The sequence below is a fragment of the Mytilus californianus genome, unplaced genomic scaffold (assembly GCF_021869535.1).
Source record: "Mytilus californianus isolate M0D057914Y unplaced genomic scaffold, xbMytCali1.0.p SCAF_4, whole genome shotgun sequence".
Classification (NCBI taxonomy): Eukaryota; Metazoa; Mollusca; class Bivalvia; order Mytilida; family Mytilidae; genus Mytilus; species Mytilus californianus.
In genome coordinates this window covers 111,761,946-111,788,058 of record NW_026262690.1, presented here as the reverse complement: position 1 = coordinate 111,788,058, position 26,113 = coordinate 111,761,946, and the positions used below count along the sequence as shown (strand labels likewise).

Sequence of the window (26,113 nt, the reverse complement as noted above, 5' to 3'; positions counted from 1 at the left end):
TTCTTGTTATTTTTTATGTCTGGATAATGAATATAACATCCACCATTTTTTTGAACAAAAGTAGCAATGGTGCTATTTAATCTGAGCCTAATCCTCTCCATAGCAGCAATGTTTTTAGAATAACGCCATGTTTTCCTCGGTAAAGTTTGTGACCAAACCACCATGGATTTAGGGAACTTTTCCCAAATCCAAATCAGAAACTGCTTTAACTGATATTGCAAATAACCTAACCTAATCTTGTCTTGCCTATGTCATTACCCCAAATGTGAATTATTATAACATCTGGCTGTTCTTCATATTCAATCATCGTGTTAATTTGCCCCTTCATTTTAGACAGTATTAACCCGCTCCTTCCTTGCCACCACACCGTTGCTCCTAATCGGCTCAAACCTAAATTCACCCCTCCAGGTCTATTCTTGCTGTGCAAAAAGCATGTTTGATTATGGAAGATCCAACGATCCATATGCTGGTTGACCGACCTGCAAATCTTAAACAGCACTTAGTACTTGCTGTCATGTTTTCACAGGTTAGCCTTTACATAACATAACATTTTAACAAGTAATATTCCTTTTACAGAAAAATAACCTTGTGTGGAAAATCACGACTAAGTACCCTCCCCCCCCCCCCCCCCCCAACCCCCCACCCCACCCCCCCCCCCCCCCCAAAAAAAACCTGCAACCCTTCTTTTTCAGCCTACACTGGAACCCTTATATATTTTAAATAGGATGAATCAGATTTTCAACGACCAAGTACCTTTATATACTCATCTGCATACCCTTCGATCGAAAGAGTAGTGGCCATACCTTTTCTATAGGAATGTGACTTGTAATTAGACCCTTTATATCCTAAAACAGCCAGTGATTTTTTAAGGACGGCAGAAAACTGATATCTAGTCAACGGTTTAGTATCATAGTGACAAAACAACGGTCCTTCAACAGACGGAAGAATCATAAAATAAGAACTAAATGCTATCACTGGACAGATTTTAACATTGTATTGACTTGAAATGGTGAGCACTTTCCCTGTTCCCAACTAATCTGTTTTTGATGTTGCCAAATAAACCTGAAGAAATTTATCACAAACCTTAACATTATTAAACAAAACTGTATGATCAGCAATACCTTTACTGCCTACCGTTAACTCTTCTACCCTGAATAACCCATGAAATGCTAATGAAAATGCTGCAGTGAACAATTTTGTTTCAAACTGTGACGAGCACAAACTTGGAAGTACACCTACAATCGTTTCCAACAGTTCTCTAGTAAGTGGTAATCTCGAGTCCAATTTAGATTTCGCGCGCCTTACACCTTCAACCATTTTACGAACAACGAAACACTGTGTACTGTCCAACAAATTATTCAACTTATGAAAGAAACTGATGCCTGATAAATAACAGTTTACCGTAGAATGTGATAGTCCAGTTTTGAACAAATGCGTTATAAATATTATAACATCCTGAAGAGGTGCAGGCCATTTTTGATTCAAGCCAAAGTTAACTCTAAAATTACAAAATGATTCCTATCCACCTTGATAGGTTTTGAATGTGCAGGGGGCAATCGAATTTTGCAACAAATAATTTATGTCAGCCTCGAAATGATTACCAAGAATTTCATAGGTATCTTGGTAGGATTCTCTTCTGCATCTGGTGCCACTACTCTGAATCGACACATCTGAAACCGAGATAAAGCATCGGCGGTCACATTGAATGACCCTTCTATATGTTTTGTTTTAAACTGAGTATTGTTACATAATGTAAACAAAACCAAGGAACGAATTAATCTCATAACTGATTTCGACTTCGAAGTCCTTTTGTTGAGCCTGATTATCTATCATAAACAAGATTTTTTTATTTCTGAATTGCAGACCCCATGAATACAAAGCCAGTATTATTGGAACCAGTTCGAGAAATGTAATATCTTTCATCAATTTAGAGTCTGCCCAATTTTCTGGCCAACGAAACTGCGTCCATTTCCCAGCAAAATAAGCCCTCACAGCCCAATGATGGACTACCTACACTGTCTGTGAACAACTCAATAGTTTCATTGGTAAACCACAATTTATCCGGTAAATAACATTCCCCATTAAAATGTGACAAAAATTCTAACCACACCATTGCATCTTGTTTGACTTCCATAGTGACTCTAATTAAATAAAATGGTTTCTTTTCCTTGACAGACCAATTAAATCATAAAATCTTCTTAAAAATGCTCTTGCAGATGGGATAGCCCTAGTACAAAAAGCCATTAAACCAATAGACTACTCTAAAACATTTACCCGAACCTTTTTCAAAGTAAGCAAGTTTTCCAAGTGAGATTTTAATTTTTTAATTTTGCTGTCAGGAATCCTGACCAACATCTGATCAGTATCTATTTCTAAGCCCCAAAAATAATTAGTACAGTAGTTGGTCCAATGGTTTTATTTTTTTTGGCAATTGGGACACCAATTTTTGAAGTCACCTCCAAGAATTTGAACATTAAAACCTGACAGTAATTAGTTAAAGCACCTCCAGCAAAAATAAATTCAATTTTACATAAGTCTTCTTCTATAATGTCATTGACACTACACAGATTTGGGTAAGAAAGGTAGGTAATTAAACGCCATCCGTTATCTGGCTTTTGAACCAAACCAATAGGTGAAATTCTCAAGGTGGAAATAGGTTTTTCTGTAAATTGGCCTAACATTCTGCCCAATTCAACTTCTTTTGCTAGCTTCATTTTAGTTTTATTTTTATGAATTTCAGCTGAAATGAGGTTTTTGGACCACACGGACAACCTAGGTCCAACATAATTTAAACGAAAGCCATCCCTAAATCTAGTAAACAATAATTCTGCATTATAACGATTGTAATAATTAAGCAAATACTTTTCAAGAACATGAACTTTAACTGGTGTATGACCTTTGACCCACAACTGGTCCTTGATATCTTGGTCTTGTATACAACTGTGGGGTCCTGAAAGAATAATTATCCTGAGATCTCAACTGTAAACGAGGCCTTGCAATAAAAGGTGGGCGAGTTCCACCTAACATTCTGCCTTGGTATTTATTTACCATACCTCGAGGACAAGATACCAAAGGATGAGCAGCAAAACATCTAATGCATGAATGACTATAAGTACAATTAAATCTAGTGCAAGAACCATTATAATTGAAAGCATAGCAATTGTATATGCTTCGAACTGTTGATTCTGTGGCATTATTGTTTTGATTGATGTACATTAACCACAACTCCAAATCTATGTCTGCCCATGATGAAGTTGTGTTCTGAGATATTTTTAATCGGAACTGCTCATCATATTGTTCCACCCTATACTATATGAACCACAGCGTTTAGCAGCTATTCTGATGTTGTTAGTGTATTTCAACAACTCTTGAAACTTTTCAGGATGAGCTAGACGATATACACTAATATAAATTAGAAAAGCATCAGTCCAACTGATCAATATTTGTAATTTTTTGCTGCTGTTGTTTTTGTTGCAACGCCAATTCACCTTGCACAAAGCATATGGTTTGTTTAATTGAATATTGGTATTTTGTAACAAACATGCCAAATCAATAAATTCCCCATTAGCTATTTTTCTCCTTATTGGCAATTGATATGTGCATGCCCAATTCATCACTTGCTTTAGTGGATTGTAAAATGAAGTGTTGATGGGTTGTTGTCAACTGAGTATTACCTGTAGTGTCATGAGTAGCCACATCAGGACTACTGGATACTGGAGGAGTCATTGTTGTTCCTGGTACCTGCACAAACAATGGGACTACTGAACTACTTGTAGGTACTGCAAGACTGGGCATTGCCACCGCTGTATGGGTCCTTGGCATATGTGTCGGGGCAACTCCAGGCATTGACGAACCACTAACAGGCATATTAATCAAGCATGAACCATTCCGTTCGTCACCATTACAATGGACTCTGACTGGAACAAATGCTGAAGGCTAGCAACAGGTGATCTAACTGCTGTCACCTTCTTTGCTGCTGACGCTGCTTTATTGTATCTCTGAGGAGGGGCAGCTCTCTTTCTAGAAGTTCTTCGAAACATTTTGTAAACTGTAATTAAACCTGTACGTTAGTAAATTAAATTTTACTAAGTTATTGTAATACCGCGTTATAATCAACGAATTTAGTCGTATAATAAAACAGACTTGTAAAATTTGTTAACAATGAATTGTGATAAATGGCATAAACAAGTATATCAAAAATATAAAACAAAACACTTGATATTGGTGTGTGCAAAGTTTGAACAATTACATTGTACTATACAAATAATTGTACTCAAAGGATGGTAATCTAAATCATGCAATAATCAATTATTTATCCTATGATCAGAATAAATTTAAGTATTCAATATTGTATGAAGAAAAATTTATGACCCAGACAAATGATTACATTTATGAATCAAATAATCAATTATGAATCAAATAATCACTTATGAATCAAGTAATCACGTATGAATCATGTAATAAAAACCCGACACCAGTTATCAGATGATTACCACATTCATAAACAAACGTGTAATCACAATCAGACTTGCATACAAACAGTCAATCATCCAAAAATTAACGTTTCAACAATGCACACAAGATTAAAATATCAGACTGGATGTCTCTGGTAATTTAAAATAAGATTATGAACATATGTCATCGATTTAATTATCCTTATCATACAGACGCCAAATACTTTACAAAATCGGGAAACAAAATAAATCGTCGTGCACAATAAAATTGCGGACGACGAAGTTTTCTTTATATAAACAAATCAATTATAAAAGCTACATTCTTGCAAACACAAGACAATTCTACGGAACTGTGGCCGATGTGCGAAATAATTACAACTCATGGCAATGACATAATTCCAACTATGCGCTTAAATTGTACAAATAACGATGCAATAATGTTAATTCTACAAAATTAAAGCCGTTTCATTATGTATTTAACTATGTAAAGTTATTTCTTTAACAAATTAAACATCGATGGACACAGATAAAATGAAATAATTCTTAGCCTTTCAACTACGTCTTTTCTCTTCCAATGTTCTTGAAAAAAGGAAGTGCGTCACTGTGAATTTGATGACGTATGCTTCAGCTATATACCGCAAAGATTTAGGAGAACACAAAGACAACTATAAACCAGACCACTGCGGATAAGAGATTTAAAATCTAGTTTTAAATCCTAATATACAATTATTGTTCAAATGAACCATTATTTTCTTTTTAGTTTATTGTTTATCTTGTTTGTTATGTTAGAAATAATCACATTGTAATTATTCTGTCCTTCAAAGAGCGTATTGGTTGGTGAATAAAATTCCAAATTGACTGAAACAAAACGAAATCAAACAAAACAAAACAAAACGAATGTAAGACGTGTCGGACATAATGCCATACATTGGTTTGGTATGAAGAGAGGGAAAATAAATAGTTATACAAACAGACCAATACATATTTTTATTTATCTTACCTTCTACACACTTCTAGGAATACCATTGGTTAAAAGCAAACACATAGAAAATGTGTTAATTTAATATAAGGTCACATGTAAAAATATATTGATTTTTGTCAAAATGAATAAAATTCATCTTCATACAACTGTTTTTCTATTCCACATATGATCAAACTTTTAATTTTTATTCTCTGTTATAAAAACATGTTTATCAAGCACTAAAGTCAAAGAGAAATGTTATAATTGCCTTAACCAAGTTGTAATGTCTGGTCTATGTGCCGGCTTGGCCATGTCTTCACTTACCTGTTTTATCATTCCCTCCATTATTTTAAAAAACGAAACTCGTTGGGTTTTTTTCTTCTAGGAGTAAAACACACTACATGTTTTTTGTACTTGAGTAAGTTTACCTTTTATACCAGTGCTTTTTTATATCTATCTTTGGGCAAATTTTTCATAACTTGTCATCAATTTTAAACCTTCTCATTAGCGTATTGGTGTTAATTTACACCCGATATGAGTTAATATTTCCGATGAATAAGCAGTCCTGTTAATAGTTCAATGTATACATTTCCCCCCTTAAATTTCATTCATTATTTGTCAATCCGACATGATAAGATTTATTTTAGGATTTTTACGTTAAGATGAAGATAAGGTCACGCTCAAATTTTCCAAAAAGGAGAATAGTACCAAACAGTTTTAACGTGCGTACATACTCCTACCGTGGATGTTATGAAACATACAGTCAATCACAAATGCAACCAATCATATTTTGCGACTACGTTAATACAACATTTTTATTTATGGACCAGCTGATGCCCGCCTCCCGGGTGCGGGATTTTCTCCCTGTGTTGAAGACCCAGTGGAGGCCTTGTGCTGTTTTCTGCTCTTTGGTCGGGTTGTTGTCTCTTTGACACATTCCCCATTTCTATTATCAATTGTATGTGTAGTCGTGCAATCTTTTTCTGATATATTCATATCTTATTTCGAGTTGTTTTTTCTGAATTATCTTAAAGTGTCGCGTATAAGAGTAACTTTATTTAACTGTTAACCATTTTCTTTGTGAATTTATTACTAATTATCATGTCTTATATACGTATTCGTCTTTATGGCATTCTTGTTAGTGTTATTTTTTACTTTCAGTTTTCACCCTCTAAGGGGATCTGTATACCAATAAACTGTTGATCTCTCAACGACTTATTATAACAGTGAAACATCTATTTATGCTGGACGTAGAAGACACCTCTCCTTAGTTTCGACTTATAGAGACGAAATTTCGAAGTTAACAGACAAGTTCAAAAATAAATCCAACAACTATTTTGATTTCTTGAAATAGTATAGGACAAAAGGAAGTAACATTTAGCAGGCGTCCTTTAAAGTGACATTTGATGCATTAAAGGCTAAAATATCTGTCTTTATACAACATTTAAGTAAATGCTGCATATAGCTAGAGATCCAAACATGAGAGTGAGCTGACTCTTAAAAGTTCCAGTTCCGATAATAGTTCCTGTTAGTGTTCCGGTCATAATAGGACAACTTGAAATTCAAAATTAGAGATTCTTGCAGACTGTGATACAATCTGGAGACCGCAATGGCACGCGTTAAATATGCCAAAGAGGAGGCAGAACTATCTATACCATGAGCTATGTTCAAAGCAGAAAGAAATTTTCTCTCTATGAAGCGAGAAGTCAAAGCAGCTTAGTCGGGACTGCAAGGCGTAAAGAAGGCATTGAATCATGATCTTGATGGCGAGAGTTACGAACCACCAAGAATCGCTAATCCGGTAGTTCAGCATGCTGATATAGAACAAATTTCTAACGGAAACTTCCGCAGTCGTTATTGACTTGATTCATATAACATTATAGAACGACGTATAGAATAAATAACGGAGCAACAACGCTCACAACATGCTTCACATTTGACTGAAAATTACTTGCAAGCCGACAGTGTTGAAATTGCTAATCATTAACTGTGACCATTGCATCCATCTGCACGCCCTTTTGTTCCAACCCAGAGGCGCGAGGCTCAAGAATTGGCAAGTGTATAGTGAAGAGCGACTTAATTACATTTAGGCTCACAACATTTAATGACAAGGCTCCACACGACTCATCTTGGAAAATCAGTCTTCTTCACATAATGACCGAGTTAGATACAAATCCCTTTGAACAGTTGGACTTTTTGATTAAGTATTTTGGACCAAGCTAAAAACAGCATATTCAGAATATAAGATGTGCTAATGGCAATAATCTTGCCACTGCCGTGCAGCTAGTATTGGAATTTTTGGATGATATATAGATGTGGTAGTACTGAGATGATTGAAAATGGTCACTTCACTAACGTAGGTTGATTTTCCTAAACTTTTAAACAATACCTAAAAGGAAACTCCGAAGTATTTTGGACCAAGCTTAAAACAGCGTATTCAGAATATAAGATGTGCTAATGGCAATAATCTTGCCACTGCCGTGCAGCTAGTATTGGAAATGCATCAAAATATCTGACATTAAACAATACCAGTAAATCCTGTGCTAAAATAGTACTTGCCAAAGGTTATACCTCTGGCAGACCAGAGCATTTCAAAGCTGTTTACTGTGTGATTGATGACTAAAGTAACTGGATCTAAGTAAATTAACACTTGTTCAACTGCTTCGGAGAAAATGACAATGAAACCGAATATGTACTCTCTTCATGGACCCAAAAACTAAGTTGTCAATGTGAACAATACCGTAATTGTAGGCAATGGACGATCAACTATTTAGTCCCTTTAAGATATTGAGATTTCATTTAGACTAGACCCAATCTTCGACAACACTAAACTAGGCGAAAAGGAAGGTATGTCAGCAAAGGATCAAACCTTCTTGAATATAAAGTCATCTTGATTTCTATATAGGATGAAAGACATAAGATCGCTCCACTGCAGTTTAAACCAAACGATCGTATGTGTCTTTTGAGAACACATAGCAGACCGCAGAGCGTAGTGCAAAAATTGAACATTAAACTTCTTTGTACAAGACTGACCCCCTGAGCCGGATCTTTACTGTTCTATTTTACAAGGTAACAGTCCACAAGAAGACGTGTCACCATACCCGGACACATTCTTATGACTCCGATCCAACTAGTCGTTGCTATTACTCCTAAATGCGGAAAAGCAGCAAATATCTTTTTAAAATTTGGGTTCGAACCCCAGACCTCCGCTGCTTCATGCGAACACGCCATAGAAACAGTTTCTTCAATGTTCAAGTCATTGATATACTTAGTAATTTGTACATTCACCATTCAAACAATAGTATTTTTGACTCAACCCTCTCATTCTTGTAAAAGACAAATCAAGCACTCAAAGTATACACCCACCCTCAATTTTGGATATTATAGTCTGATCATCTTTCGAAAAACATTTTTACTATATTTTTATGTGACCATATTCAAAAGCGGTCATTACAGGTGACTGACCATATTTACCGCATTTATTATAGTCTGCTCCTCTATCTAACAACATCTTTACTATTTTTGTATGGCCATGTTCAAAACCATTGTTATAGGTGGCTGATCATTATTATCACATTTATTACAGTCTGCTCCGTTCTCTAGCAATATATTTAGTATTTATGTATGACCTAGTATACACGCCGTCAGTAAAGCTGACCGACCTAAACAGTCATGTACATTTATCATAGTCTGCTCCTCTTTCTAACAACATTTTTACTATTTCTGTATGACTCTCTTCATTGGCCTCCATTAGAGGTGAATCACCAAAAAGATCACATTTATTTAAGTCTACTCTTCTGTCTTCCAACATCTTTACTATTCTGAATTACCCTCTTTACGGGCCTTCATTACAGATTACTGAATAAATCTATAACATATAATATAGTTTGCCCCTCTATCTACCGACATCTTTACTATTTTTATGACCATGTTCACAAGCCTTCATTACAGGTGACTGACCATAATTACCATATATACTATATTCTGCTCCTCAATCTAACAACATCTTAACTATTTCTGTATGACTATGTTCACATGGTCATACATTAAATATGACCGACGCCATCTGACACAAAAATCATAGTCTGCTCCGCTGTCTAACAACATCTTTACTATTTCTGTTTGACAGTCTCTACAGTCCTCCATTGAAGGTGAATCACCAGAAGAATCGCATTTACCAAAGTCTGCTCCTCTGCCTAACAACTTATTTACTATTTGTGTATGACCATGTTCACAAGTCATCCTTGCAGGTGACTGATCAAAATCATTCCATTTATTATAGTCTTGTTCTCTGTCTAACAACGTTTTTACCATTTCTGCCTGACCATGTTTAAATTATTATTGGAAATTGAACATAAAATGTACACATGTTTACATGACAGAGTGAGAGAGTTGTTACCTACCATTTATAGTTAAGAAATCTACACATTATCTTTTAGAAGTACAAAAATTTTCATTTGGCAATTTATTCCAGAGTAATGAGGACCTCTATGTGAATTGTGTTTATTTCTTATTATGCCTCACTACAGCTAGATTACTGTTTGCATAATATCTTAATGTTCTGTTGTGTAGGTTTATAATTGGACAACATAGTTCTCTAAGGTAATAAGGTGCATTATAATTGAAAATTTTATGAACAAAAATCAATTTATGTTAAGAAATACGAGATTTGAAATTCACCAATTTAGCTCTTTAAATCAATGAAAAATACAGTAGGCGTCAGTATTGGTGCATCTAGCATAATTACGGCAGCCTTTTTCTGCGTCTTAACAATTCTTTGAAATTCAGATGCATTACAATTACCCTTATTAAGCAAAAAAAAATCCAATATTGGCAGAATATTTACAAAATGATTTTCTTCCACTAATATCTAGATATCTATTAATTCTGGATAACAGCACAATATGATAACTCTGGGCCGATTCTTTCACTTTTCAATGTTTACATTCTGTATTGATTCTTAGATACTTCAGGCAATCAAAGTGATTGAAATCACTGGTGGTAAGACTGAAAGAGTTGTGTGCTTAATTTCAGATCAGGTATGATGGTGAACAAAAACAAAATTGATATATCACCCTTGCATTAAATTCGGAAAGATAATTGTGGGTTTTTTTCAGTTGATAAAACAGGCTTGTCTCCCGAAATTTATTAGTAAAAGGTAAAATAACAAAAATACCGAACTGCAAGGAAATTCATAACGGAAGGTCTTTTATAAAATGTCAAAATCAAAAGCTCAAACACATAAAATGAATGGAAAACAATTGTCATATTCATGACTTTGTACAAGCATTTCCTCGTAAGGAAAACTGTGGATTAAGCAGATGTGCTTTTGGTAATGCATGTATTTCTATTTTCAAAAGTAAGTATGCAATAGACTATTTTCATATTACCGACTTTTGACTCCGGATTATATAATTTTTCGACTGGTTACCTTTTCTTTTGTTGGACATCCTGGTACCAAGTTAGGTAAGAGCAAGCTAAAGAAGTAAAACCTACCTTTCAATCGGTACAATTTTGGGGAAAAATTACCAGCTTAACATTTTCTTTACACCACAAAATCATCGGAAAACAGTAAACTTTCCCCTAAAAAACACCGATTATGTTTTTGCTTTTACTTATTTTGGTTGCTCTTACTTGACCGAGTACCAGGATGTACAACCACAGAAAAGATGTTGAAAAATTATATAATCCGGAGTCAAAAGTTCTAACTCATCTTATGATTATTTATTGATATTTGATCAAAATATAATTACACTGAAAATGAATGGATTCATTCCATTTCCATGATTTTACTCAAAACATTGTTATTTTATTGTTAACAAATGGAGAATTTCTCAATACTGATACATTTCATTTTGATATTTCGATTTTTAGAAGGAGCACTGATTTCTAATATCTTTTCAATTTAACATTTTTCAATTAAATAATTTTGGCATGATTGGAAATAGAAATCATTCATTACTGAGAATAATTTGATGTTGTGTAGATCAAAAGAGAAACGATGTCTACTATTGAGGTTAATATTATTGTGTTATCACTCATGTAATACATGAGATATTAACTGTGGTCAATTCAGAATGGCATTAAAGTGGAGGTTATTCCAATTTATACTTTCACATTTGATCGAAATTATTTGTAAGTAATGGCAGATGTTATCAAACTATTGTATCAGTAAAGTAGTTGTTCGACCAATCTTTTCATAATTTAAGGGCAAATAATATGTTAATAGTCAGAAATAGATGATTGATATGGTTATAAAGTTTCTGCAAGTCATAAAATCACATAATTAATTTCATGATACCGTATACCGGGTTATTTTTGCGGGGTGTAAATTTTCGCTTATTTTCGCGGATAGCACAAAATCGCCAAAATAAATTCCGCCAATTTAAAAGTGTACATGCAAAGGTATTGATAAAAGTTTTGAATCCGCCAAAATAATAACCGCTAAAATATTTCGTATACCTTATTCAATGAAAATCGCGAAATTTTACACCAGCGAAAATAACCCGCTATACGGTATGTTTTTTAACTTAGAACCTCACCATTTCCAAATCCGGAGTGATCACATAGATCCAGCATTTGGCTGAATAAAAAATTGTAAATTAAAAATTGCTAATGTTTCGCTTAAGAATTATAAGGATTAATCACACGTTTTCTACATGTGTAAACTAGGTCGGGTACTCACAAACTTTACAAAAGTCCTTCGGACTTGTATTCAGTTTGTGTGTTAAACGCACTATTTACACATCAATAACTAGAAAAAAATGGGTTTACTCTTATAACAATTTGCAAGTGCATACATAGAATTATTTAGCTCTACCAGTCTTTCCTTAATTTCAGGGCTAATAACATGTCAAAAGTTTACGGTAATTGAGTTAAATGGTGTTAAACTCTCTGCAAGTCATAAAACACATTTGCAGTTTCATGTTAAGTCTTAAACTCAGAATTCTTCGCTATCTTAAAATCTAGAGTCATCACAGAGTCAGCATGTCTGGACAACAATTCTAGACTGACTTTTGAATTTATCTTGAATATCAGATACGACAGTGCCACAAGTGGAGAGGGATCTGCTTACCCTTCCGGAGCACCTGAGATCACCCCCAGTTTTTGGTGGTATTCGTGTTGCTCAGTCTTTAGTTTTCTATGTTGTGTTTTGTGTACTATTGTTTGTCTGTCGGTCTTTTTCTTTTTTAGCCAATGTGTTTTCAGTTTATTTTCGACTTCTGAAATTGAATTCCTCTCTGGTATCTTTCGCCTCTCTCATGTGATCAATTTGACACACATTTCATTTATCTGCAATAGTAATCCTTGATGAAACAGAGCCTTCAATGATGATTTGCCATAAAAATTTACATTTCTGGGGCATAACACACTAAAATATTTGAATCATGCTAAATTTCCAACTCATCTCGGATACTGTTTATGTCAACCTTTATAGTAATTGATATAAATTCGGAAAATGACAAGTATGTATTAAGTATAATTTTCACTACACCGCAAATCATGCATAACATCCTAAAATATTTGAATCGAGCTACATTTCCAACTCATCACGGATATTGTTTATGTCAACCTTTATCGAAGATCATGATGATATAGACTTTTGGCATACTTTTAATATAACTTCAATGAGGAAATCTTTCAAGGTACAAAAATATTTGATCATAATAATGCAGATATAAACCTTCAACATAAATTCATCACATCTAATACAAAATGCAGGTGTGAGAGCGCTTGCAATGTCAATTTCCCACATCATTTACATTTCCAAGTGGGACAAATCACAAAAGGATTACATAACCTTTAGTAAACAAGCTCAAATATCCCATTAAGGTGGAAATCTAAAAGTTACCGGATGGCATATATGTTTCTGTTTATGAAGTAAGCTTGTGTTTTGATCATACACAGTAATAATGGCTAACATAAATCTATTTTAGTAGCTGTGACCTTGACCTTAATATTTCCTCTTTTTAGCTTCTAGTGCCAACCTTTGAGCTATTGACCTAAAATATCAATAAGGATCTTTCCCTTGACAATGTGTCTAAATGAACTTTTACTGCACAAATTCAGTCTTTTTTTCAAGCAGCAACCATGGTTTTGGTCTTGTGACCTCAATATAAAAATTGATCATCCTCTCATTATATATGACCGTAATCCAAGTAAGGTTGCAATCCGTTATAATGTATTTGAAAAGGCAAAAGGAAATTACTGAATAAATGACATGTGGACAGATCAAAAATGTTTACTCCTCACCAATTTCTTGTCAGTAGCAGTAAAACAATCAATCAATTGCCACTGATTTTCACACCAATCTGAGATATTGCAGCTGAAAGACAGTTTTATCTCTTATTAGACCTTCCTCAACATCAAATTTGATTCAAAATGTAATTTTTATTTGAGGTCACAATTCAATTTCTTGTTATTCAGACTTTTTTTTCTGACTCCATAATGATAATTGTCCCTAGTTCATAAATAATGAATTAGCAACTATAAACATCCTGACAACAGAGTATGTTTACATACTATTTGTTTAGATGTCATAATTCTTGTTATCCTGCAATAAGATGAATTTCTAACTTTTAAATTTTAATCATCCAGAAATTCTGGGAACAATTAAGTCTAATAAACAACAAATTAGTTTTGTGGGGTCAAAAAGATTACTAAGTAATAGGATAAGCTCACACAATACTCAGTACACAAGCAACATATTGATTTAAAATCATTAAAAGTGGATCACATTCTTCATCAACAGATTTTTATTACAAATAATTCATCAACAGTATTTACAATTGAAGAATTTTTAACAAAGGTTATGCCATTATCACAGTAAAATATGTTTTACATGGTATAAAGAAATAAGATGATATCAAAGTTGTCATATTTTTTTTTTAATTGACAGATTCAGATCACAATTGTGAATATTTGTTAGGAACTGGTATAATAGAATATATTAAAAAATCTTTTTAATTATCATAAATACTTAAATTCGACTGAAATACATTTGTATAGGAATGACCTGCATTTTCATTTTCAGAGGTTGACAGTTATGGAATCAACAATATAAAATATAAATTCATCAAATGCTTTATTCATGATTAGTTCCCTCAAAATACATAGTTGAATACAAATTTTCAGTAACAATCTAAAACTTCTATACATGTACCATTTAAGAAATAAAATGTGTTCTAAAAAGATTCTCATTAAAAAATGTTTCAGTTGAGTCTAAGACCTCATCATTTTTGGGATATTTGTTTATTTGTTCTGCTGTAAAACAATAAAACTACTTTTAATCATAATCCAAAATCTATGATCATAACTTATAAAAAAAAAAATTCACAAATTTACTTTATTTTCAACTTTTTTTATGACAATGATGTTGACTGGACTCCTCAAATAGTTTTGAAAATGATTTTTCACAACACCGCAAATCATGCACCATTCTTAAAAAAAGATTTGAATAAGCAAAATTCAAATACTTATATATATCCTAAAATTGACATTTTAAGACAGTTAAAAATAGAACCGCAGAAATTATAATTACTTGCAAGCAGGAATTGATATCAGAACCTGATAAGATAGCTTTAAGTTATAATCTATGGTAATCTGACCCAAAAATAGCTTTTGTGTCTTAAAAAAAGCCTCAATTCAATATCAGAAAATATATCCATACTTTGTATCTTTAAGGATGTTCACTACTCTTGTTTTTGACTTTTTGTCAGATGCTTGGAATCCTCTACTTTTATCTATGTAGTAACAAATAAAAAATTGGCCGGCTAACCCCTTTTTTTCTTTTCATAATTTTATTACATATTATTTAACTAGCCAATTTTAAAAATATTATAAAATCCTTGTTAATTTTTCATAGTTTTTGAAAGAAAAAAGATGCCAATTTTAAATGAATGAAAATGTATAGAAAATCAATTCCCCCCATATTTACAATTGCAAATTATATCTCATAAACAAGTTTTAAAATTCTGTTATTTGTATAATATCAATTTTAACTGTCTTTTTAAAAAGCTTGTTATTTTGAAACAGAGGACGGAACATCCTTTATAAAAGCAGATGCATGAAAATGAAAAGAAAATAGTCTATGCTTGTTCACTATTGTTCAGTTCAGTTTCAACAAAAGGTTGATTGTTTTTTCTTTACCACCCAGTGGCAAATATCTCATGCAAAATAAGGGCAAATAAATGTTAAAAGAGGATCTATTTAAAAAGGGCTTTTATCAATAAAATACCACAAATCAAATTACTAACAGAGGTAGTCTTTCAAATGTCTTCACCACACCAATTTAAAATTACATAAATAATTTAAAACATTTTTATCATTACCTAAAACCATTGTTTTCTCTTTCATTCTCTCATTCAATTACATACTTTTTAAATCTCTTTCTCTCTCTTACTCACATATGTTTTATTTCTGTCAGAATTTTAAAACTCACTGTCTATACATACATTTATACATTGTTCACAATTATACATCCCCCTTTTACTCATTCACCCCTTTTTCAGAATGTTAAAATTCACCGTCAATACATACAAATATACGTTGTTCACAATTATACATCCCAGCTTTACTCATTCACCCCTTTTTCAGAATGTTAAATTTTCAACACAAATCAATAAGAAATATATTTTTGTGTGATTTAAAAGAAATACTCTAAAATTGGTGAAGCAACAGCATTCCGTGCCACCATACAAACGAATTGCCTATGGATACAAACTGCAAAAGAGAAAATTAAACATATAAATATTCTGAAAAATGTATACTTATTTAACATGTACTAATTACAAATGCAAAATGACAGAATTCAAAATTTTAAATTTGTTACTTGGAACATGCGAAATAAAAATGAAATCCTTGATACTAAATCCAAGAATACTGCATGGTTATGATGTAATTTATCTTGGCATGAGATTTATATCAGTCCTGATTTTACATAGATATGGAATATTGACCTCTGGTCAATTTACATTTGAAAAATAAGCATATCACTTCTGAATGTCTGCTATGGCCAAAAATAAAATCTAAATTGTTTGACATTGCCTACCTTCCCACCTAAAAGGCAGCTTTCCCGAAATATTTATGACACATATCGATTCAATTTCATTTTTAAGATTTTTTCCTGCTCTAATATGGTTTTCTTCTCTTAAACATGTATATTATGTTGTTAGTCGAAAAACATAAATTCCCTGCCTACCTACCCAACCCTACAAGGCATGGGAGCGACATCTAACAAAGAATCTTCTAAGAGGTGGCCTAAAATATTTGTATGTCAATTTAATCAATATCTGTCAAAGAAAATATTTCTTACTATCTCACTATAAAACATTCCATAAGACTTCATAGATCGCCAGGTAATTTCTCTTTGTATGATTTATTAATATAAAGAAAGTCTTCTTTCTTATGTCTCTGTGGTTTATCATATATATATTCTATATTCGCCTCTTTATAAGGTTCTTCCTTTCCATGCTGGTAACTAAAACAAACAAAAATTATAGAACTTTTACGTATGAAGTCATTCAACAGCAAGTAACAAACTACATGGTGGCAACATATTACTAAGTAATAATTTTCTCTAAAATATTATGATATGTTTTCCTTGATAATTAACAGTCATGGAAAAGGGAGTCTGATTAGTCTTTGGTTCATGTCGGTCATATTTTTTTCATAAATTGTTTTGTTAGTTTTCTCAATTGAATTGTTTCACATTTTTCATGTGGGGGCCTTTGATAGCCAACTATACAGTATGGGTTTTTCTCATTATTGAAGGCAGTACTGTTGCCTATAATTGTTACATCCATTTCATTTGAAATTGGATGGATAGTTGTCTCATTCATGGGCAATCATACCACATCTCCTTATTTTTATATACATGTATATGTAGTAGGTAAAAGCTAAACAAATTTACTATTTCTCTTTATTAAATAGTTAATGAAAGATAATTGCCAAAAATGCCCTTGATATAGGTAAGGAGTTGATTGACATTTAATGGCAACAACTCCTATAAGGAATATATTGACACTTTCGTTGTGTTGATGTATTTTTAGACCTGATCATTTGGTTGTTGACAGTTTCTCTATAGTTTTCAAGATAATTACCATAAATGCCAGAAATGGGTAAAAATCATTTAAGGGTAATAACTCAATTCGATTGACAATTGGGTTGTGCTGACTTATTTGTAGATCTTATCTTACTGATAATTTTTGTTGTTTATAGTTCCCTTCTTTCTTTTATAATTTTCAACCAAAAACATTAACTATTGTCAAAACTTGTAATTCAAGGGCAATAACTCCTTTAAGTAAGATGACACATTACTCATTGATGACTTATTTGAAGATATGAATTTGCTGACCATTTTTACTGTTTTAATTTTCAAGATAATTGCAAAAGGTGCAAAAATTGGTAAACAATTTTTCCATTTGTAAAGGTGCATAACTCTAGACCGGTAAAAGTCACACCACCAAAATTCGAACTTGATCTGTGTTTTGTGGTAATTAGCATTGTGTATAAGTTTCATATTATTTGGTTGAGGCAAACTAAAGTTAGAGAACGGAAACAAAATTCAGCAATTTTTTTCCATTTGTAAAGGGGCATAACTCTAGAACGGTAAAAGTAACACCACCAAAATTCAAACTTGATCTGTGTTTTATGGTAATAAGCATGTGTATAAGTTTCATATTATTTGGTAGAGGCAAACTAAAGTTAGAGAACAGAAACGACAAATTCAGCAATTTTTCCATTTGTAAAGGGGCATTACTCTAGAACGGTAAAAGTGACACCACCAAAATTCAAACTTGATCTGTGTTTTGTTGTAATAAGCATTGTGTATAAGTTTCATGACATTTAGTTGAGGCAAACTAAAGTTAGAGAACGGAAACCAATTTTAGGACGTACGGACGTACGTACAGACGGACAAGGGTAAAACTTAATGCCCCCTCCACTACAGCGGGGGCATAAAAAAATCATAATTTACTGGCAACAATTCTTAAAGATTGTTGCCTACAACTTTGTTGAGGATAATTAATCATAAAAAACTTACATTTTGGGTGCCTTTTGGAATCCATGATTATGGAAATGCTGATTAAGGTACTGCATTTCAGCATGTAAACGTTTGTCCTTTTCATCTAGCTGGTTCTTTACATAGCGCTGAGATAATCTATTATAAAAAAAATCAAATTCATTAAATCATTATTCAGTTTCATTAAAGATCATCTCATACAAAATAAAAGAAGAATGTGTCTATTGGTCTTATACTTTATGTGCATGTCCCAAGTCAGAAGCCACAAATGCAGTGGTAGTCCTTGATTGTTTTTTCCTTCATAATTTAATCATAAATCAGATTGAATACCTCCATTGATTTGTTTCACATTTTGCCATATTTGGGTATTTATAAGCTTACTATACATTACGGTTTTGATTATTGTTAAGGAGGTACCCAATACTTTGACTAAAATAGATTTGGCTCGTTTTTTTTTTTATTAAATTTTGACAAACTATTTACTCTAACATGTTGACAAAAATAGAAAATTTTAAGAAGTTTGAACCACAAAATTTATAGGAATAATTTCATTGGATACATAGCAGTATGACAAACACTAATTTTGATCATTGAGAGGCTTGATCTCTCTTTACTTACCGGGGTATACTATTTGATTAAAACGTTCAGTTGATTTTTAAAGAGTTAACTCACTTAGGTGTTTGGTACCCCCTTAAAGGCCATACAGTGACCATTAGTTGCTTAAATTCACATCCTTATGTCTCTATTAAAAGATTAAGAATATTTAAAATATATAAATATTTATAATTCTAATTATAAAGAATTACATGCCCAATGAACTTGGCCTCTTTCTGATGGTACATGTACTTGATCTGCAAGGTCAATAAACTGGAAAATTTCTAATCAATTACATATAAATAAGAAGATGTGGTATGAGTGCAAATGAGACAACTCTCTATCCAAGTTACAATGTATAAAAAGTTTACAATTAAAGGTCAAAGTACGGCCTTCAACACTTAGCCTTGGCTCACACCAAACAGCAAGCTATAAAGGGCCCCAAAATGACTAGTGTAAAACAACTCAAACAGGAAAACCAACGGTCTAATCTATATAAAAAACGAGAAACAGTTATGAACCACACCAAAAAACAACAATCACTGAACAACAGGCTCCTGACTTAGGTCAGGTACATAAAAATGCAGCGGGTTTGAATGTTTTAACAGGCTACACCCTAACCTGAGACAGTAGTGTAACATTACATGTACAACATAAAAAGACATCCTATAAAATGACTTAACTAGATAGTTAAACTTCTAATGCATCTAATCATTTGACCATCCTGCATAATTTAAAAAGTATGTCCATAGGGAATAAGCCTTAAAGATACAGTGTATACATATAAAGCTACAGATTAAGAAAAAGATTAATCCTAATTCATTAAAAAAGTAGTACTTACAATATTAAACTACAATTAATCATAATTCCAAATGCCACTATTTTTAAGAAATTCCTAGATATATATCTTAATGCTCTCATAACTGGGTCATTGCTCAAATTTTGTCCTTTTGGTGTATTTCTATAGTAACTATTCCCATAACTTCTATTTCCATAATAGGAATCATCTGCATGTTTAGTAGACCTGTAGCGTCTTAATAAATCTTCATCAGATTCAGCAGGACCAAACGTCTGTCCATATCTTAATTCCTGATCATATTCATATCTTGTCCTCTTGCCACTAAGGGTGGAATAAGCGTTTTGCACTTCTGTAAATTTGTCATGTGCTTTAGGATCATTTTTGTTTACATCAGGATGCAGCTAGAAATAAATACATTTGAAATCAGTGGTTTGATGATGTGTGGATGTCCCCTACTATCTTATTCATATCATATTAATTCTTTGAGATTAGATAATGAAATAGCCTTTGAAGTACAATATATTGTACAGTTTGAATCCATTAAATCTCTGAGTTCTATAGTCTTTTTACTGCAGTTGTGCTGTCTTCAGGGCTTCCAAAAGAAACCACTAGGGAATCAAGGGAAATGTATTTGGTGACAACAAACTTTGTACTTTTGATATATGTTGTTTATTTGAGCTGACAGTATAACTCATACATAATTTGACAGAAGCTCCATTTACTGACTAATCTTCCAAGTACAATAATGTTACACTCTTCATTCTAATGCAACTAGAAAAAATAACTGCTAAATCAAACATTTTGAAATCAGTCACAAGATGTCTGCGTTTTAGCTCACAATTCCAGACCATATAAAATCGTTTGAATTGATGCCATGAAATTTCATGAATTTGTGGCATAATCTAAATGAATTTTACAATGTTGCATTGGAATTCAAACTGGCATTTGAAAATGTCTCATAAAATGCACTTGAGACGAAGTGTACCAGTACTATTTTACCTTTTTACACAGTTGTTTGTAAGCTGATTTTATTTCTCCATCTGTAGCGGTCTGTCCTACTCCAAGAACTTGGTAATGTGTCTGTGATATAGACCTACAATTAACATCATTAATATATATGATAGCATGTTGAAAGTTTGACACCAGAACAGGACATATGAAGTCATACTGGTATGTGCAAAAGAATAGATTGGCGATAAGCAGAATTTTTTATTTAACACAATGAGAATGTTTACCATAAGAGAAATAGGTTTAACAATTTGTGAAAATAGGATTATGCTTGATATCAACTCTTGCTATATAATTCAAATAGTAATTATAAACTTGCCTATACAATTGAAATTAAATAATTTGAGTTGATAACAAGCGATATCTAATTCTCACAATTTATGAAACCTATAATTATTTATGACAGTTCATCCAGTTATCTGTGAAGATAAGATTTGTGTAATTAATATGCTGACTCTATATGGTTAAACACAAATGTTGTTTAATTTATATTACCTTACAGGATGAAATAAGAAAAGCTTGGAATTCCTACAGCCAAGTGACAGAAACTGGAATTCCAAATGTTTCTGAAAGAGACACCTGTACATCCTGATCTAAAAAGAAAGAAAATGAAACCTTTAAATTATGTAATCATTAGCAATCATGGGATTTTTTTTTATTAATCTAGAAATCTTGAGAATCAAATTAAAATCTATGACACATGCATACATACATGTATCATGTGTATGACAGCACGAAATCATACAATATTAATTGCTCTTGTACATCTGACACATTTTTTATGACTTGCTTGAACCACTGCCCCATCAAGTCCTAGACTTCAGAGTGATCTGGGACTTACAATAATATTAAATCAGAGAACCCCAAGGGGGTTACAATTCCATCTCATTACTCACAATAGAGCAGCCCAGGAAAAGTTCACTCCTGGTATACTAAACACATTAAATCATTTATTAGCTGATACATTAAAGTTTCTGATAACTTATTCAATGATACAAATCCACATGTATTTTCTTATGAAATATCCTGAAATGAAACATCACAACTGAATAAAATGCACGATTTCTGTGTAAATACAATGTATATATATCAGTCAAGGGTGTAACTTAAATAAGTTATTAGAGAAAAATAACATGCGTGTTATAATAATGAACTGTTGTTACAGATACTTTCATGAGATGTCTGCTCTTTCATTCTTAATCTGTAGTAACATATGTTTGTTATAAGTTAATATATCAAAAATATTTTTAATTTTAGTGGGCTCTTGGGATTTCTTGAAACTTTGCGCAGAAACTTAATACATAACCTTGATAATTAATTTTCCAATTCAATTAATACATTTTTGATCAACTATGGTAAATCAATGAGACAAGGCTTTTAAGGGATACACTAAGCTGTAATAACAAGGCTTAGTTATTACAGGCATATGCATGTAACTTATAAAATGAGACACTTGCTAATTACTTGGAATCTTGGGCAGAACCTCATTGCATGCTCTGATCATTATTTCTTACAATAAATTAAAATACATTGTGATATATGTCTGAGAAATGGCTTTGAAGAGATGAAGAGAAGCTGTAATAACACCCTTTAGTTATTACAGGCATATATTTTCTGTAATAACATAGGTGTACTATACATGATTGGCAAACTATGAACTGTTATATCTTTTTAAAGTTTAGTATACATAAAGACAATAATAATACCAATAGAACTTGTATACAATTTAACAAAGTAAAGGATGTATATTGCCTCTTTTAAACATGTAACATACATATGTTATCATATTTTTTTGATATTTTAGCCCACAATAACGACATGTATGTTATTTTTCTCTAATAACTTATTTAAGTTACATGTACACCCTTGACTGTATATATTACCAATTGATATTTCAAGATTGACTTCTTATGATAGAAAAATGATTATTTCAAATGAAGTTAATACTAGCAGAGTTCACAACATTGCATTTTTTTTTGTCAGATCAAGGACTGAAAGGGTGCTAAAATTAAACTTTTGCCAGTTCTTAAAAAAAATTTGGTTGCCCTTCATTTTTTAAATTTCTGATTTTCATCTTTGTGGTTTCATTTCAGTCAATCATTTAAGACACCTTTCCTGAAATTCCAGCCTATGTCCCATCCACAAACTTAATGGGTCACACATGCACCATGGCCATTAATTTGTTAATCACTTTTATCGGTTCCAACCAGGAACATATATATTGACGGGGCTTGACACTACCTGATTGTAGTCGGTTTTATCGTCGTGCCATAGTTAATAAAGATACGATACAGAAACGGACATGTGTTAAAAACGGACTCGCTATTATCCTAATAATTTCTGATATTATCAATTAAATGTCATTCAAACTAGTTTTATAGTGATGCTAGTGTATCAAACTTGTATTCTGTCACTTCAAATTTGTTAAAATCGCAAGCATTTCATCACAGAATTGTGCAGAATGCAAACCAGGTAATAAAAAAATGGCGGCCATTGCCGCGATGATTTACAAATTCCCAAACTATTATAAAACACTTCACATCAAATAAATCAAACTTATTTTGGTAATTTTATATGACAAAATATATCTACTAAATGATAAAACTTGTATTTATTTACAATTAGAGTTATGTGGTTTATTTGTTGAGCAGTTCTGATAGTTTTTCAGTCAGACGCTACCAAAATCCGTAAATCTTGGGAAGTCTCGGGGAGTCCGAGATTTTATCAATTTTATACTGAAAAGCGTATCAGATTCATTTCCCGTTAGATATACTGTTCCCAGGTTCCAACATTTACCATGTTCATGATGTTTACAAAAATAAAAATGTAAAACACTGAAACTCTCAACCAATGTAGACAAAGGTACCAGTGCAAAATATTACAGTGGTTGACATGTCCAATGATTTTTGCAAACTCTGCACTAGACCCTGAGATTTAGCGACACTTTAACTACTGACTTCATACAACAATCACTTTTGCATTGTGAAGTCAAAATTTTATGGAAACATCTGTGATTTCTAAATTCTAGCAATGGAGGACAAATAGCTCTGCGGTGTATAGACTCAATGCTGAGAATCATAATCAGCAGACACAGGGTTCATTAATTTATTATCATATCTATATAGCTCTTATCCAGTGTACATGTACTGCAATTATAAAGTTACCAAGAGACTGAGAGTTTGTATCTAAGGACAGTGATTTGCATCCACCTGTGTAGGCAAATTTATCAATTAATGAGAAATAAGTCAAAGTAAGTAGAATCCTGTATAATTTGTGACTGAATATAAATAAACAGTTATGACTTTATGTACGGATATTCAGGCGACATAAACATAGGAGGACTTGTTTGAAATTGTTTATCGGGTGTCAATGTTTTATGCATTCGACTATACTACAAATAATTCTGGTACCAAATTAGGAAACAGACGTCTGATCTTCACATTCTGTAAATAAGTAAATTGTAAACAAATGCTACAGTTGACGTTACGAAACAGTTTCGACCAGTTTTCGAATGTCGTAAACCTAATAATCTGTCTGAATACCGATATCTAATCAAATCTGGTGTAACCAATAAAGAACTACCCGACAAATTCCCTGTCAATAATATGGTGTATTAATGTTAAAATGAAGACTGTTTACCTTCGCTATCATCATCAATTAATTCATATATGACAATAATGTGTATAGCATTTTTGAAGTAGTGTGGGATAGCTGCACGATGATGTTGCATTATAAATATAAATAAGAAGATGTGGTATGAGTGCCAATGAGACAACTATCCATCCAAGTCGCAATGTGTAAAAAGTAAACAATCATAGGTCAAAATACGGCCTTCAACACGGAGCCTTGGCTGACACCGAACAGCAAGCTATAAAGGGTCCCAAAAAGACTAGTGTAAAACAATTCAATCAGGAAAGCCAACGGTTTAATCTATATAAAAAACGAGAAACGAGAAACACTTATGAACCATACCAACAAACGACAACACTGAACAACAGGCTCCTGACATAGGACAGGTGCATAAAAATGCAGCGGGTTTAAACGTTTTAACAGGCGCCAACCTTCACCCTAACCTGAAATAGTGGTATAACATTACAACACAAAAAGGACAAACAATAAAATATAAATTGAAATGGCTTAACTCGATCAAAAAGAGCCTACAATGAGACGTCGGATTTAGCTTCAACAAAGCCTGGAAATTGGATCTCCAGCATTTAAACACTAGATTTTCTATTTCTAGCACACAAAAAATAACACATAGACCCCCATTTTTTTCTTTTGCAATCAACTATGTAGTGCTTTAGGAATATTATATCAACGGTAAATTTTGTCTGTATATACGAGGGTCTAGATGGGGTTTACCGAATAGAGATTTATTGCGGCAAAAAAAAAATGAATAGAGAAAAATGAGCAAAACATATAAAGGATAAGAGATTATTGGGATGCAAAAGTACTAGTATACAGAAGAAGTGTGGAAAATTAAAGAATTAGGCAAAATTATACTGATTACAGAAATGAACGATGTACAGAATAAACACATGATAAATCATCTAATTACAGAAAAAAATAATAGCAAAATTATTTTAAAAGGAATTTTACTGAATAAGCATTATTTTTAAAGATAAAGAAAAATGTCATTAAAATTTAAAGAATACAGAATTATGGACCCCCTATCCAGACCTACATACATGCATTTGTATTGACAACTGAGAAAATGGTCCACGAGAAATATTTTCTGTATCGGATGCCCTTAACTGATAAGTCTTAAAATTTTACAGGGTCAACTACCGCTCCTCGAATCGGTCCATTTTACGCCTGCATCATTGTCTCGTACACCTGATGCTGATAAGCATTTAAAAGAAGACATAATTTTCTGTCAGAATCCTTTTTAATATTCAGTAGAGACTATAAACGGTATTATACAACTTGAACCACAAATTGATGGATTCCAGAACTTCATTTTTAGGGCATACGATTCATGCAGCTATAGGGGAGGTAATGACGTCGCCAAAGTAAAACTCTGTCTGTGAGTTTTGGTTCTTAGTATTGTGTATGAGTTTCATAAAATTTGGAGGAGGAAAACTTAAGGATGCGGAAACTCACAGAATTTCATTATAAAGGGGCATAACTCTAGAATGGTAAGTGACTCACAGCCAAATTCGAACTCTGTCTGCGAGTTTTGGTTTTTATCATTGTGTAAAAGTTTCATAAAATTTGAATGAGGAAAACTTGAATTAGAGTGCGGAAACGAAAATGGGACGGACGTACGGAAAGAC

The 26,113-nt window shown here is 32.7% G+C and overlaps 1 protein-coding gene and 1 pseudogene across 2 annotated transcripts; both read right to left on the bottom strand.

Moving 5' to 3' along the window:
• Positions 1 to 226: 226 nt before the first annotated feature.
• On the bottom strand, positions 227 to 9,729 carry LOC127737186 (uncharacterized; annotated as a pseudogene).
• Positions 9,730 to 14,483: 4,754 nt separating this feature from the next.
• On the bottom strand, positions 14,484 to 24,348 carry LOC127739156 (dnaJ homolog subfamily C member 4-like). 2 transcript variants are annotated; one of them, XM_052250749.1, is made up of 7 exons: positions 24,180 to 24,348; positions 21,333 to 21,430; positions 20,829 to 20,922; positions 19,872 to 20,230; positions 18,458 to 18,574; positions 16,730 to 16,894; positions 14,484 to 16,137 (listed from the first exon to the last, which is right to left on the bottom strand). In XM_052250749.1, exons 2-6 carry the CDS (start codon positions 21,422 to 21,424, stop codon positions 16,759 to 16,761), a joined length of 798 nt encoding a protein of 265 aa, XP_052106709.1. In that variant the 5' UTR covers positions 21,425 to 21,430; positions 24,180 to 24,348; the 3' UTR covers positions 14,484 to 16,137; positions 16,730 to 16,758. The 2 variants fall into 2 exon arrangements, with proteins under 2 accessions (XP_052106709.1, XP_052106707.1); XM_052250747.1 differs by having other exon boundaries at positions 24,248 to 24,348.
• Positions 24,349 to 26,113: the final 1,765 nt, after the last annotated feature.